The sequence below is a fragment of the Erpetoichthys calabaricus genome, chromosome 18, assembly GCF_900747795.2.
Source record: "Erpetoichthys calabaricus chromosome 18, fErpCal1.3, whole genome shotgun sequence".
NCBI classification, from domain to species: Eukaryota; Metazoa; Chordata; class Cladistia; order Polypteriformes; family Polypteridae; genus Erpetoichthys; species Erpetoichthys calabaricus.
This window is the reverse complement of record NC_041411.2, coordinates 86,209,121-86,224,464: the sequence shown is the minus strand read 5'-3', so window position 1 is coordinate 86,224,464 and position 15,344 is coordinate 86,209,121. Positions and strand designations below refer to the sequence as shown.

The 15,344-nt window shown below is 36.9% G+C and overlaps 1 protein-coding gene across 2 annotated transcripts in view; it reads left to right on the top strand.

Moving 5' to 3' along the window:
• fancd2 (FA complementation group D2) overlaps positions 1–15,344 on the top strand; it is a 51,181-nt gene that overhangs the window by 9,237 nt on the left and 26,600 nt on the right. The window contains exons 9-20 of one of the 2 annotated variants that reach the window (XM_028825156.2): positions 1,621–1,745; positions 3,068–3,155; positions 3,401–3,505; positions 4,031–4,131; positions 6,741–6,852; positions 7,136–7,171; positions 8,382–8,528; positions 9,129–9,263; positions 10,918–11,049; positions 12,601–12,708; positions 12,808–12,917; positions 14,116–14,176. In XM_028825156.2, coding sequence (XP_028680989.2) covers positions 1,621–1,745; positions 3,068–3,155; positions 3,401–3,505; positions 4,031–4,131; positions 6,741–6,852; positions 7,136–7,171; positions 8,382–8,528; positions 9,129–9,263; positions 10,918–11,049; positions 12,601–12,708; positions 12,808–12,917; positions 14,116–14,176 — 1,260 coding nt within the window. Of the gene's footprint in view, positions 1–1,620; positions 1,750–3,067; positions 3,156–3,400; positions 3,506–4,030; positions 4,132–6,740; positions 6,853–7,135; positions 7,172–8,381; positions 8,529–9,128; positions 9,264–10,917; positions 11,050–12,600; positions 12,709–12,807; positions 12,918–14,115; positions 14,177–15,344 lie in introns of those variants that run through there. The other variant, XM_051921107.1, reaches the window with a different exon arrangement.

The following is a 15,344-nucleotide window of genomic DNA, read 5'->3' as shown; positions in this document are numbered from 1 at the left end:
TAATGAGCGTGTTAATGTTGTTGTCTATTAAATAAGTGTATGTTTATTTCCAGTCTAATGTCCATGTTCACTGATGTGAAAGTCATTGTAAAATTCAGTCAAGTGCCAAGATACTCCCTGAAGCGATTTCACTAATTTGTGACGAGTCGGGAAGTGGCACTTCATTCCTGCCCTGGTACATCAACGGAGCTGAAGCCACAGGTGTTTCCATTGTTTCTACCAGCCCCTCCAGACATGAGTTAAATGTCGATCCCCGTACACCTTAAAAGTGTTTAAAAAATGAAAGACAACAAAAATATGAATGCCCATTTTATACTGCTCCGATGCCATAGAACTAGGATATTGTAGGTATCTATCCTCAGAATAGTAGATGGGTAATATTGCATTTGAAATTCAAAAATGTATATTTATTTCACACCAGGGTCACCACTTACAATAAACCACATTTCATTAAGTTTGCCAGTGTTCTGTGCAATTCATAAAAAATGCTGCTCTTGTTTTCTTTGCTTTCTATACAGTATGTGCATATTTCTCACAGGATATATTCAGCTTAGTATAACAACCACCTTCTTATGTAGTTTCTGTTTTCTGATCTCCTGTCACATTAGGTAAATAGCTTTCATTTTCTTATGCATTGTATTTAATTCTTATTTGCCTTATTTAATTAAAGGATGTGTTTCTTTAAATTGATAAACCAGGCAGTAGGAGAAAAACTAAGTCTTACAGAGTGCAGTAGCACTCTTGGCCTCCATTTAGATATGGTTTTATGTAGAATATATTTAGTATTTCCTGTGTTTCCTTAAACTCTGAACTCACTGCTGCAGTAATTAGAAATATGTATGTGAATAAGCCAGGTTGTTAATTTAAGTGCATAAATTCTTCATTTATATTCATTTATTAAGTCTGTCCACTTCCACCACAGAAATCTGACCAGTGTTTCTATTGCCAGTGTGAAATTTTGGCAAGGAAGTTTTCAGTAAATCATTTCTTCACAGGTCCAACTTCTTAAGAATCAATTTTGAGAGTTGGGCAAAGGCTGTGGCAGCTTACGAGTGCATAATGTAAAAAAGAAGGTTGGAAACGCAATGTTTTGGCAGTTTCTTTGTGGAGTGACGTGTGGTTCTCCAAAGTTTCACAATTAAAAAGTGATCTTTTAATGAAAGTGTGTTCACTGAATACCGTAGGCTGTAAATTGGTTTATGTGTTCATTTTTAGGTCTGTTTGTAAATACTGATCCGTTAGAGCAGGTTTGATGCCATTCATTAGTCTTTGCATCATTAATCAGGGCTTAGTTCTCATTCAGTAGAGACTCTTCTTCTGTGTGAGTATCTAAACATGTTTGGGGGTTGATCTTCTTGCCTTAAACACCCAGTCTGCTGTAAAACCTCATATTTTGTATGCTGTAGTGGAATGTGGAAAATTCTACTTGTTGCCTTCAACCATGACAAGTTTGAGAAGCATTTGTTGTCAATGTACATTCTTTGGGACCTCTTCACACATGCATGTTAAACCAAGAATGTTCTTTAGAAGCAGATAATGATATCAGTCAGTGGTAACCTATGTCTGCTTGTTTGAGTGTTTGTCATGAGATCTTCATTTCAGTCTTACAATGTTTTACAGGATCTGGCTAGTAAACTTATGCAGCTTGTAGCTGTTGCACCAGTAGAGATTCAGAGGGACATTATCACTAGCTTGCCTGAGATCCTGGAGGACACACAGCATGATGACATTTCAAAAGAACTTAAGTGAGTACTGAACCATCTGGAGAGGAATCATGTTGTAACCTATGGGATCAATTCACGAAGAAAGTGATTCTACATTTAAAATACATACAAGTAATTTACACTTGAGATACGGTCATGAGTGGGGGAAAAACAGGTTCAAGTTCATGTCCACTTTAGCTGCATTGTTATGGTCTCTATAGCTTCACTCACTCTCGCTTACTTTTCATATCATTTTCCTGGTGAGGGCTGCTGTAATAACTGGCCAAGTGGGACAGGTCAGACTTTCTTAACCCTAGAAGTAGTCTTCACGCCCTCCAAGGGATTCTTGAAAGCGCTTACAAGAAAAATTCACCTCACCTTTAAGAGGGAATTTCCTGTATTCTCACTAGGTAACTGCTTCAATTGGGTTTTCGTCTGGAAGAACAGTGGCATCTATTTAAGTTCCTCTGGACAGCTGAAGGCTTTACCCCTCCAATGTAGCGTGAATGAAGTAATTTTGCATAAGAAACTTGTTTTAAGTTCTTACACTTGCATCATAATGTTTGGTTTCAGCCAGAGTCGGAGATGGGATGTAGAATTACGTCACCTTGTAAAAATTGTGATACAAGATGAGCTCACATTTGGCTCTCACTCTTGGTTTAAATGGATTTAATTTAACACCAACAAAGAGAGCATGTATTTTTCTCCATGTTTGCAAGGCTTAAAAAAAACCCTGGCACCAGAACCTTGCAATATCTTTTGCAATGTACCACAATGGACACAGTCATAATGCTTCCTTCATGTCCCCTAAATTTGTAGGCAGGAACTCTGGGCAAGAAGAAGAGATTTTTCCTCATGCTCTATTTAAGAGACATTAACCAAGAGACTCCAATAAAAATCTGTAACTCTGAGAATTTTGAGATACTTTTTAGAGTTGCATCTCTTATGTAGCTTGGATCTGAGGTTCTCAGTCATTAATTTGTGCTTAACTGTTAAAATGGTCTCTGTCCCTACATATGAATATGCACACATGGGAATGTGCTTCTGTTATATTAGAAGTTGCCTTCAGATTACAGTAAAACTGTGTACTGGTGCAGAGGCAGCTAAAAAGAGAATTCCCATAGCTGAAAAAGCTCTAAATGTCATTTTAAAATCCATTCAAGTGGGCAAATGGATGCTCAAGCACATAATAGCAGCTGAGAAATTGAACCAACTACCATGCACAGGCATAGCGTGGGTAATGTGTATCCTTCTGACCTAACAAAATGATAGTGCTTATAGAGAGAATGTATGCACGGAAGTTTGGTTCATAACTTGGTACGTAATTGTTAAATGCTGTGTCTAATACTACAATTCTTTGGCAGCTGTCTTCTTCAAACAAATCCCCCGCTTACTGTCCCCATCCTGGATGCTCTTTCAAGTCTCCGCTTAAGCGTCACCCTACTCACTGAGGTATTGGGTTTAGATTGGTTGTATTTCTTTAAAATTAGACACAAGCTTTAATTGTTTTAAAACTCCTGTACATTTTATATGCACATTTTGAGGGGTGTTCTGACCCTTACTAAATTTGATCATAGAAAGTTTTATTTCTAAATAAAATAAATCCTTAAATAACACATATACTGAATGTGTAATGTAATATATATATATAAATAAAATTATATATAAAATATATATTTCTTTATAAATCTCTACAGGTCCGTCGGGCTGTCATGATGAGACTTTCTGCAATGTCATTGGAGGATTTGCCAGTGGTTGTTAAATTTATTTTACACTCCATTACAGGATCAGAAGCTGTTGAGGTATAATACAAAACAAAGGCACAAATTAGTGTTTCAGTTCTTTTAATATAAATGTCCACTAAATTCTATCTTTTTATTTTCTGTGGTTCTGTAAATGTTATAATATATTTGACAATGATCCATTGAATGTAATCATAAATAAAAGGTTTAATTTTCTCTGTGTGTTATTATATGCCTCAGTAAGTCAGCTAATACGAGTTTGAATTTTTACAGTTATAAATTTGCTTGATTTGCCACCACATATTTCATTATAAAAGAAAACTAGTTTGTAAATTTGTCTAGCAAAAATAAAGTAAAATATAGCCTATATGTAATATTTTATATGTCAAGATTTCTGCTTTATTACATTAGGTCACTTGTAAGAGATATGTAGCATCAGTGGACATGGCCCATAATCCTTTGAGCAGCTTTTGTAACCTTTTGGGCTGGACTGTGTCCTATGCCCTTTCCAGTAAATATTTCAAAGGAGGTAATTATTAGTTATGAGGTTATTATTGTAATTATTTTTTTTATAACAAAAAACAGGTTATCTCAGATCTTCGAAAAAAGTTGGATCTTGAATCCTGTATTTTACCGTCACAACTTCAGACATCACAGAGCCGGGAAAACCGTATAGGACCAGTGAGGTTTGTTAGAACCTGTTACTATTTATTAAGTATGTTTTTAAAAATGTAAGAAATGATGTTTGTTTATTTACTTGATTTGCTTTTTTTGGTGAGGAACCCGTTTTGTTTTCTCTTATCTCTGTGGATCTGAATTTTTGGATTTAATGCTTGCTTACAACAATATACATGAGCTGCACACATTCTAAAAAGCAAAATAGTACCATTTATTTAGAAACACAACCTACGTGAAACAGGATAATTGCTTTTGCAAATGTAGATCTAATAAATGCAATATAAGATACATGAGACATGGAGATGATAAATACTGTTTGTAGTTCTTGGAGTTTCCCTGGAGTTCAGTTTAGAGATTTTAGAAGCTTTTATGGTTTGACTTTTCGCCTTTCACTACAGTCACAAGGCTGCTGCTCCAATGTACACCTTTGCTGTCTCTTTAGGTAATTTCAGTTGAAAGGCTTGTAAAAGCTAAAACTTTACCTGAGCGGTTATCTTGATGAACAGGAGTAAGCAATTCTATTTATTTATTTGTTATTTATAATTCTAATTGAACTTTTCTTGACACGTTTACAGTCGCTTAACAGTACACAGACTTCCTGTGAGAGATCCATTGTTTTATGGGCTCTTATTGTACTGTTATGCGTATTAAGGTGGTAAAACAGAAGCAACAATTCATTCCTACTGTTGTTGGTATGTATTTATTTTTTTTAATTAAAATTAAACTGCGCTCTATCATCGGAACTCCTATGTAAACTTTCTAGTTGTTAATTTAATTGGAGAATCTTTAAATACAAATAAGAACGCTCTCTGCAGCTTAGTAAGTGAATAGCTTAAATTGATTGCCCTGTTCCGCTGTTTAGAACATAAGAAATTTCACAAACGAGAGGAGACCATTTTGTCGCTCGTGTATTTAGCTAATAGAAAAGCTGTTCCAATATCTCATCCAGATTCATCTTTAAAGTTGTTCAACTTTCTGTTTCAACTACATGTGTCTGCAGTTTCTCCCAGAGTCCCACAACTCTTTTTGTAAAGAAGTTCTTCCTGGCTTCAGGTTTAAATGCACTTATTTCCACTAATGTCCTTGAGTACGTGATTCACCCTTAAGTGGAAAGAATGTTGCTAGATCAACTTTATCAATAATTTTGAGGATTTTAAATTCCTAGATGAGGTCCCCACTCAGTCTCCTCTGCTTGAGACTGAACAAGTTTATTTCTCTGAGTTTGTCACAGTAGGACATGTCCTTAAGTCCCAGGAGATACCTGGTTGCTCTCCTCTTCATAGCTTCAAGTGCTGCTATGTTTGTCTTGTACTGTGGTGACCAGGGCTGCACACAATACTCTAAATGTGGTTGTATCATAAAAACTCATGAATTTAACATTTTACATGCCTTTTTAATTGCTTCTGCAGATGAAAAATGAAAATTGCTTAGCCGATGAAAATGTTGTCAAAATATATTCCTAATTCCTTCTCAGAGGTTGCTTTCTGTATGACAGTGTCTCCCATCTTTTATTTATAATTTACATTCCTTTTGTACATGTGGATCACTTTTCTACATTGAACTGCGTTTTTCAAGTGTTTTCCCAGTTCTGAAGATTTTCTAAGATCTTCATGAATTCTTTTTGCTGCCTCCTCCGTCTCTGCCATTCCCCCGATTTTAGTGGCATCTTCAAATTTCACAAGTTTACTTGTGTTGCCTGCATTTGTTATTCTCTCTTTCTCTTCTACGCATACCAGCTTCATATCTTTCTCGGTCTCCATTATATCTGCTCCTTGTTCTCTCTGTTCAGCTGTCCCCCAGGTATTCCTGGCAGCTTCTTTTAAATCCCTGCAACATCATCAGTGTTGCCAAATCCCTGGAAAAGACCATTCCAGAAGACTGACATAAATTATTTTGCAAACCTCATTCCAGAAGCTCACTGCAGCAGCAGGTACACAAGTGTCTTCCTGCACAAATGTTCTTATTTTGCTTGCATTCCAATATTTAATCTGTGGTTCACTGAAGAACTTTGAATTGGTTGCAGTGCACTTATTAGAGTGTCTTTCCATGTGGTCCTTTGTCTAGACTGGTATGTCTTCCTCATCTTGCTTTGGTTGGTGGTCTAGTGACTCTTCAGTGACCCTCTAATTTTCATATAGTACCTCCGTCAGTCTCCAGTGCTTTAGTTTAATTGGGCACTTCCGTTGGTGGTTTTAGTTGGTGAATCCAGAAGCTTTACACAGCAGATTGCACTCTTCTTTGTACTCTGTTTCTTTTCAGTTACCACTTTGTGTTTTTCATTTGTTCAGAAATTTCAATTCTGTTTTGAACATTTAGTTGTTACTGAATATGTGTATTTTAAATTTGTGCAACTACACAATTTTGAGAAAAACAATTCAGGGGGCCATTTGTTATTGTTTGTTCTATTGTAGATGATTATACATACTTTGTTATCTAATACTGGTTTATATGTAATTTGTATAATTTTAATTTTGTGTGTGGTTTTGATGCAAAGCACAACTAATCGCAGTGTTAAAGTATGTCCGCCTTGTTCCAAACATTGCAATGAACTTGAATTTAATTTTGCAGTTCATTATGCATGTTGTCATTTATTATTTATTTATTTGTTTTATTTAAGGTCTTCCCTAAAATCGCTCTCAAGTAATAATGGGGACTGTGTGACACTTGTTTTAGATGTCATTAAATCTTCTATTCGTTTCCAGAAAACCATTTCTGATGCCTGGATAAAGGTATGTTAATATCTTTATATAATTTCTGGTACTCTTTTTGTCTTTAGGAAATGTAGAAGAGCATAGTATTAACACCTAGTCCTATAATATATGCAGTATACAATATTAACCTTTTTTCATTTTAAGTATCCCAAAGCCCTTGCACCCCCCTTAGGTAGTAAGACACGAGTAGAATGTTCAGGCTGTGTTTTAGCTCTACAGGTGAATCGTGAGCCCAGAATGCTTAAAAGATCTTTGCTTACCTGTCTGTCTTTTCCTTGATCTTTACGTTTTTTTCTCATAGGCCATTGAGAATGTTGACTCTGCTGCTGAACATAAGGTGTGTGCTTGTTCAACTTTTTTTGACCTGCTTTTTGATGTGTTAATACTTACCACTCTGATTCCTATTTATCTGACACAGATACAATTTTGGCATAAATACCTAAAACCACAATGTGTGTATTTTTCGTTTTTATTTTGAGACTGGATACAAACCAATTTCAATTTTGATTCAGTTCTAATTGGACATGTCAGATCTGAGTTTAAACATTCACACTGACTTTTTGCTAGAATGTAGTTTGATTGCATACATTTTGTGTATAATGTGACATGTTAATACAATCATGGCAGACAAAGCAAATGATTTGTGATGCAATAAGGAAACCACTTTTATACATTATTGTGCTGTGTTGACTCGCCATATTTAGAATATGACGTCTTCTTTTCAAATTAAGAAAACTGACAGCATCAATAGAAAAACTTGTTGGAATCCTTATTGGCTCCTTTCTCTTTGATATATTAGAACATATGCGTGTCACATTTGTCCCACATAAGCTGAATGTGTATGTAAACACGCAGGTCACAAGTTAGGCCGGTGATGATAACACCACACATGTCGGATTGGATTTCTTTACCAATTCTGATGTGGGCATTGAGACCCGGCAGTGTTAATGCAGCTTGTGTTGTGTATGAAGTACATCTGAAGTTGGGCATTAAGTCTTTGGACAATTCTGAATTGTTTTTTAAGTATAAATATTTTGATGATGTATAGATGATTATCCATATCTTTCAAATAAAGTAAGCTGGGCTTTGTTTGCAATGCTAAAACATACTGAACTGAACTGAATTAGTAAGTAGTCTTTATTACATGAACTCCTCCCAAACCATTGTGGCCAGTACAGTGCAGAAGTGTGTGCTCCTCATAATCCTATAGTCCCCTTTGTCAATTCTTAATTGACAGTTATCTGTGCCATGGAGAATTCCTGTACAGTATATTCACATCTTAGCAGTTTTGTGTGACACATTGTACTCTTTTTAAATGTATTTAGTTTTAATCTTGAAACAAACTTTTGTCCTAATTTTCTTTAACAATGCTATAGATAATTTTTAAAATGTTAATTTGCTTAGAAAATTCAACGTTTGTATTAATTTTAAAAGTACTGTAACTTATTGTTTCCATATACTTGGGAGAAAGCAGTGATGAAATGAAAGACTCATACAGATTAATGGTAGCCTGGTATGAGTTTAATTTTTGAAATCTCTGCTCCCAGGTGATTGATCTCTTAGTACTCCTCATCTTACATGTGGTAAATGCCAATAACAGTCGTCGGGGGGCAGAAAAGGTTCTCCGAAACAAAGTGAAAGGAGGACAAATTCGAGAATCTTTACTCCGAGCTGCTGTCAGGGACCATGCTGTGGTGAGTCAAGACGTAGTGCCGGAATACATTTGCTTTGTGTCATTTTTTGGACCCACTTTATGAGCATTAATAGTAATCTGGTAGACAATTTTTTTCCAATATGAAAAATATGAAAGGTACATAATTCAAAAATGGTATTTTTAATTTGGGTGGCACATGGGTGCATTTGTTAAAATTGCTAAGTCTAGAGCTTTAGTCTCTGCTCAGTCACCGTCTGTGTGGAGTTTGCACATTCCACTTATGTTTGAGGGGTTTCTCAAGGTACTCCTCTTTTCTTTCAAATTCCAGATGCCTGCCCTTTAGGTAGATTGGAAAACTTGAATTAGCTGTGTGTGATAGATTAGCTGATGTCCCATCCAGGATTAGATCCTGCTTTGTTTCTCTGTCTGCCAAGCGCTCCAGGCCTTCACTGTCTTATAATGGAAAAGTGAACTTGGCAAACAAACGTGGATGATGTGATCTGAGTAAGAAACAAGTGGAGTCCATAACTGGAAAAAATACTTAAATAAGATCCACATTTTTGCCATAAAATATCCTTTTTACTGAAGAACATGTTTAGTGATTCTTGATTTGTGCATTGTGCTCGTTGTGATTTTACAGGTCGTCCGAGCCTATTTTCCTTCCATTCTTTCTCTTGCTCAATCTCTGCTGTGTTCAGCTGACCCCAGCACAGTCACTTTTGGAAGTTTAATGTACCGGGAAGCATTTAACTACTTTGACTCCTACTGCCAACAGGTCAGTGCTGTCTTTTTAATCACCCAGTAGATGCTTATCCAAAGCTATTTGTGTCACTTTCAGTCTTATATTTCAAACTTTTCCTTCTGAGGTTCATACAACTTTTAATTTGAATTATTTTTTCCTCTCTTTTTCTTGTCATTTAATACCCTGTGAGATATTGCAAAGGTGTATTGGTATTTAGGTTATTGGCACATGTGCCACTGCGCTGTTTTATCAGCATCATTGTAATTGATCAGAGTTGTAGGGAAGATGTTGATGTTCACATTAACAGCAAATACAATATTGTGGTTTCATTATTCTGCTTGAGAGAGCAAGAAATAAAAATGTCCTGTGAACTTAGAGGTTTTTTTAAAATCTTGTCTTTATTCGTATTTCACTGCCACTAACCTGATTCTGTTTTGACCATATTTGTTTAGTTTAACAAGTTTCAGTAACAATATCCAGGCAAATGTATTTATTTTAACTTTGAAATGTTATCTCTCAGTGTATTGGAGTCAACAGATGCTGTGCTTATGTACTGTGTTTTAGTCAGCTTGTCATAAGGGTTGCTCCCTTGTCTTCTTGTATTATCTTCAAAGTTTAAGCACCCAGTATTTCACTGGAAATGTGTTTGCAGGGGATGGTGCAAAAGTGGCAATTGCTTTTATTAAAACAACAACAACAATTAAAACAGTGATGAAATAAATAGTGCAGTGCATCTCAAAAATCTTTAAATAAATAATCCAATAAACAAGTGAAAGGGTGGAGGTTAAAATTCAATACAAAAAAAAATCTTTTAAAAACAAAGAGGTTAAAACAATGGCTGAAAGCAGTCTTTTAAAACACAAAGCACAGTGCCTCCTTTCTACTGGTGACTGGCGACTCCCCTGCTTCTCCCATCAGGGCAGTGCACCATGGGAGTCACCCTAGCTGCAGCTGACCTGCTCTGCCTGCTGGTCTGAAGGCTTCCCGATCCCTGGCTTCGGTTCTGCTCTCCCCGGACCGAGACTTGGGTTCCCCAGCGACCAGGACGCTCATGTTGCAGTATGCACCTCCCAAGCCTCCCAACTCCCGCTGTCTTCTGCGGCGAGCCATCCTTCTTCCGGTCACTCCTGCTCCTCAACTACACGCTCAGCAGGAGCGACCACTACCGACTGACCTAGATGTCAGCCAAACACCGTGAGGGCTCACAGTCCAGCTGCCTTCTTCACTCACTCACACACCGGCCTTCTCCTGCCTACTTCCTGCTGCCTTTTTCTCCTCTCTTAACCTCCGTTCACTTTTTTGTTTTCTTTTTCTCCTTTTTCATCCCCTGCTAGCCGCCTTGCGCTTCTATTAATCACAGGGACGTGGATCAGCTGTGGCAATTAGCAGCTCCCAGGAACATTTACGGATGCGGAGGACTCCTCACCTGTGCACTTAAGTGAGGATCGCCCACATCACGAATTCCCCGGGAAGCGATCAGCCACACTACCACGCCTCCTCTCTAAGCAGCGAAGGCGGCAATTATTTATTTAAAAGGTGGCCTTTTTGACATGAGCTGTGGACCTGCTACACCACAAAGACTATTTGTTTCACAGTCCCACTATATATTATAATCGTTATTAAAAGTAAATTGCCCAAAGAATGTGAAAGTGGTCTCATTTTGTTGTTTGATGTGTTCTGCTAACAGGAGGTGGTGGGTTCTCTTGTCACTCATGTGTGCAGTGGATATGAGAATGAAGTTGATGTCTCTTTGGAGATCCTCTCTGAACTAATAGCCCAGCGGCCAGCTGACATGGCTCTCTATGCTGTCTTTGTCAAGGTGAGTGTCTTTCCTTTTAAAGAAGTGCTTGTCTGTGGTTTTGACAGTAGAGAAAAGCTTGAGCTTTACTTGCACTTTATTATTTGGGGGGATTGTTTCCTTTATTCCTGACTAGTTAACTCTCTGTGTAACTTTGTGTTGTAATGACTACTTAAATCAGGACACACACAAAATTATTGGCTTACTTTATAATCATACATGTTAAGTAGTGTTTTGTTTTTTAATTTTCATTTTCTTAAATCTAATAGACACTCTTTTTATTGAAATATATTAGGGAAAGAAGCTGGTATTTTGTGATTAGATGCAATCTTGAGTGGTCTTTATCTAAGAATGTCTGTCTGTTCCTTGTGCTTGCAGTAAGAATGTGATTAGTTGAAAATCGTGGTTGGGAACGTGAGGTGTTTGGTGTTTGTATGTTGGCACACATCATCAGCTGGCGCTCACTTTTTTTAGAAGTTGTGTTCATGCAGCAGCAACAGCTTTTCACTGTGAATTTCCTGGAACTGTTTAAGAAAATGTTCATAATAAAATAACAAACACAAACCATTTAATGTCAAGATAGATAGACAGATAGATATATACTTTATTAATCCCAAGGGGAAATTAGCAATAACATGCTGTATCTATCTCTTTTTTGCATGTTAAAATTTCAGATCACATATCTTTGTCCTTTCTAATGGACAAATTACTCAGCAATCCCCACAGGGATTGTAAGTGCACTTCAGTACCATCCGCTTATCTTTTTGACCATAAAATTATGTATACAAGTTGAGTAGTGCCAAAGCCCAAATAAAAGAGAACCAGCCAATGTATGTGTGTAAGCCTTTGTGCACTTGTAGTAGCCCAGCTTCCCAGATAACGCTAGTGGGGTCATATTATATAAAAGTAGTTTTGGTGACGAGCACAGGGTAAACACAAAGTGGCTTTTAAAACGTGTCCCTGGGTCACGTCTGATCTTAAAATCGCTTCCAGGGTAGTTTAACTTTGGCTATGTGGCCAGTGAACTGAAACCTCCTCTGGTGCCCCTGGACCAAGACCATCAGTTACCCAACGAAGGTCACATGTCCAGTGCAGTTATCCTGCTGTCCAGCCAGTCAAATGGGAAACCTGCTTTCTGGTGTCCCAGCCTACGACTGCCTTCCTGTTTTAGTCAGAAAGCTGATTATCCTCTCCGGATAACTTGGAGGCCTCATGTTCTCTTTCTGTAAACCGTTGTTTTTGTCTTTTTCTCGTTTGTAATTTGGAACTGTTCGTTCTTAAGGAAAGCTTGTAATGTTTTTGTATTCTAATATACCTGTGAAACAGTATTGATATCTCAGAAAGCAGGAAGTCTTGTTCTTTAGATATCAGTAATAAATCTGTTTTATAAAAATTTCTCCGCGTTTACATTCTCCGGCTTCTAGACACATCCAGTTATTTTGCTTTGTCAGTTATTGTGAAATATCAATATACAGTACTGTTAAACTGGCTTAATTTTGCAATACACAGTTGATTCAACAAAAGAATTTATTGCATGCTTTAAATTAGGATCATTGCTGTTCCATTATGCAGGGCATACTGGATTACATGGAAAACCTCAGCCCTTCACAAATCCGTAAGCTCTTCTGTATCCTGAGCACCTTGGTATTCAGCCGAGGCACTGATAGTTGCCACATTCAGGTTAGTGTTGTCATGAAGTCTTATTTACTTCTCTATTTATTGCACAGTTACAATATGTGCAAATCGTTTTAATACTTCTCTTTTGTGGTGTTGCTGTAGGATGACATGCACATTGTAATTCGAAAGCAGCTCTCCAGTACTGTAGCAAAATATAAAAGAATTGGCATCATTGGTGCTGTGATGGTAGTTGGAAGTATGGCTGCAGTCAGGTGAGAGAAGATCCTAACCCAATTAGAATCTCAGCTGGCTTTTTATTTATTTTATTACTATTATTATTCCTTTTGTTGTTCACATGATGTATTTGGTAAATGCTTTAATTCAAGAGACCTTACGAAATGAGGGTATATTACAAAAAGCCTAGTATAATGGTGCTGAGATTTTGCTTCTGCTTTTTTGACAGATTTATGTATGTTAGGCATCCCTGAGCATGATGCGATTATTTCCAGTGTAATGTCTTACGGTGTATGTATTGTGTTTTAGATAGACAGCTAGAACTTGTCCCCAGGGGGTTAGGGTTAAATACGTGTGTGTGTATAATATTAAAAAATAGACACACCCAGCAGAATAACTGGAAAAGATAATAAACGATATAAAGGAGCCCCAGTAGCGTTTCTTGACACACTTCTGCTGAACAATTCCTTGGCTGAAAGTATTATGGTATGTTTAACTTGTGAAGGAATCAAGCAATTACAGTTAGATATGGCAGTTTTACAATGCTGAAATAGTAGAATCAAAATGAACAAAATTCATTGATGGGAGGGTTCATTTTCCTCAGTACAGTTCACTTTTTTTAATTTTATGTTTGTTCACAACAATTCTAAACTTTCCATTTTGAACAAATGTTTTGAGTAAACCCTAATCACTATTGCAATTTTGTTCATAGCATTTTTTCAGCCTTTCCAACCATTCTTAATTTTACTTTAATTTTACTTTGACACTCCCTTTCTTTTTCAGAAAATTTTTAATTCACAATCCCTTTCATTTCAAATATATTTACAGTGTTTACATGAAACATTTTCTATCCAAGTCCTAACTGATTCTGAGTAGCAGAAGAAAGTCTGAAACAACAGACAAGAACACATGCTCTCGACAAAACCCCATTAGTTTTACTGTTCCTACACATAATGGACTTTCAGATGAGCACTGACATCAGTTTTGTTATTCATAAAGATCAGAACAGGGAGGTAGGTGACAGTTTAAATTGGGGACACCTGTGCTATGAAGTCCAGTCTCCAGCCCACTACATTTGTGAATTTCCCATCGGGATTAATAAAGTATCTATCTATTTGATTTGTTTTATTTGAGGATTTTGAGTTCTTTTAATATGTGGATGGATCCCTCATGTACTGAATCAGTCATTTAAAACTGAATACAACCACTGTTACCATATTGTCTCTTTTTCTGCAGAACAATAACGGAGAATCCGGATTCTGATCAAACGCTCATATCTAAGGAATGCTGTAGACAGGTGAGGGATGTGTTTGACTAATGTGCAGTTGAGTATGTGCATTGATAAAGAAGAGTTTATAACATCAAGTGTTTTGTTGGGGTCCTAGGGTGACCCAGTTCCCCTTTATTCTCCTTACCATATGAACCTTAAAAGAATTCCTCATACTCTTATCACACTGTCAAGGAATGTAGTTTAGGACTTCTCTCTTCCCTTTTATATTTGTAATACCAGGCAGTTACAAAGACTACCAGAATAGGCAATTTGCACATGGATTCATATCTTACATGTAATGTTTCAATCTTCAAATATTATAACTAGTGCCATAAGCAAAAAGCAAATAGAATGTAGCTTTGCAAACGATCCATCCTGACAGTGCCAGATGTGTAGTTTCAGACAGTACATAAACTTTTATATTCACACTTGGTTCTCATTTTAGCCAGCACATTACCTGGATAAGGCCTCCAGGGGAGACTTGGCCTTCTCCTCCATGGATGGAGAAACGGCAGAGAGAAAGCATGGCACTGCAAGGCTCCCTCTTAGTGTCACTTTGTAGCTCCTGACGCAGCACCTGGACACTTCTGTACCATTCACCGTAAAAACAACTGCTTTGTTCAGTTGCTGCCTGTTCATGTCCTGTCCACATGTATTCCCCATGCTAGAAGGCCTAGAGTTTTAGAGATTTTATATAACTAGTTTTAATCTGCAGTAAATACAATTGGTTTCTAAGTATATATTTTTATCAAAATATTACACCATTCTCTTAGTAAATGAGAGTAAATTTAGGCTGTTGAAGGAACTGACATTTATCATCTTGCTTATTTCCTTCAGCAAGATGTATTCTTTTTAGCTCTTGAGCACAGTAGTAATTTGTTAAATAAGTATTTTTGTAAGAACTCAATCTTTAGAGGATACAGAAAAATTGTAAATTGTATTGATATACCAAGAGAAGCAATAACTTGTTTGAAACACGCTACTTTAGTGCATGGTGGTGTCGTTGTGACAGGTAGCATAACAGTTTTACAGCATTTAAATCGCTGATTTGACTTCAAGCTGGGACACCATCTGTATGAAGGTTTTGTGTGCTCTAGTGCTGTCAGATTAAGCATAACTATTTGAATATAATTTGAACTTATTTGAAAAAGGTCTCATTCGAAGGCAAAAGCAGACATATGAGAGAGATGGCACT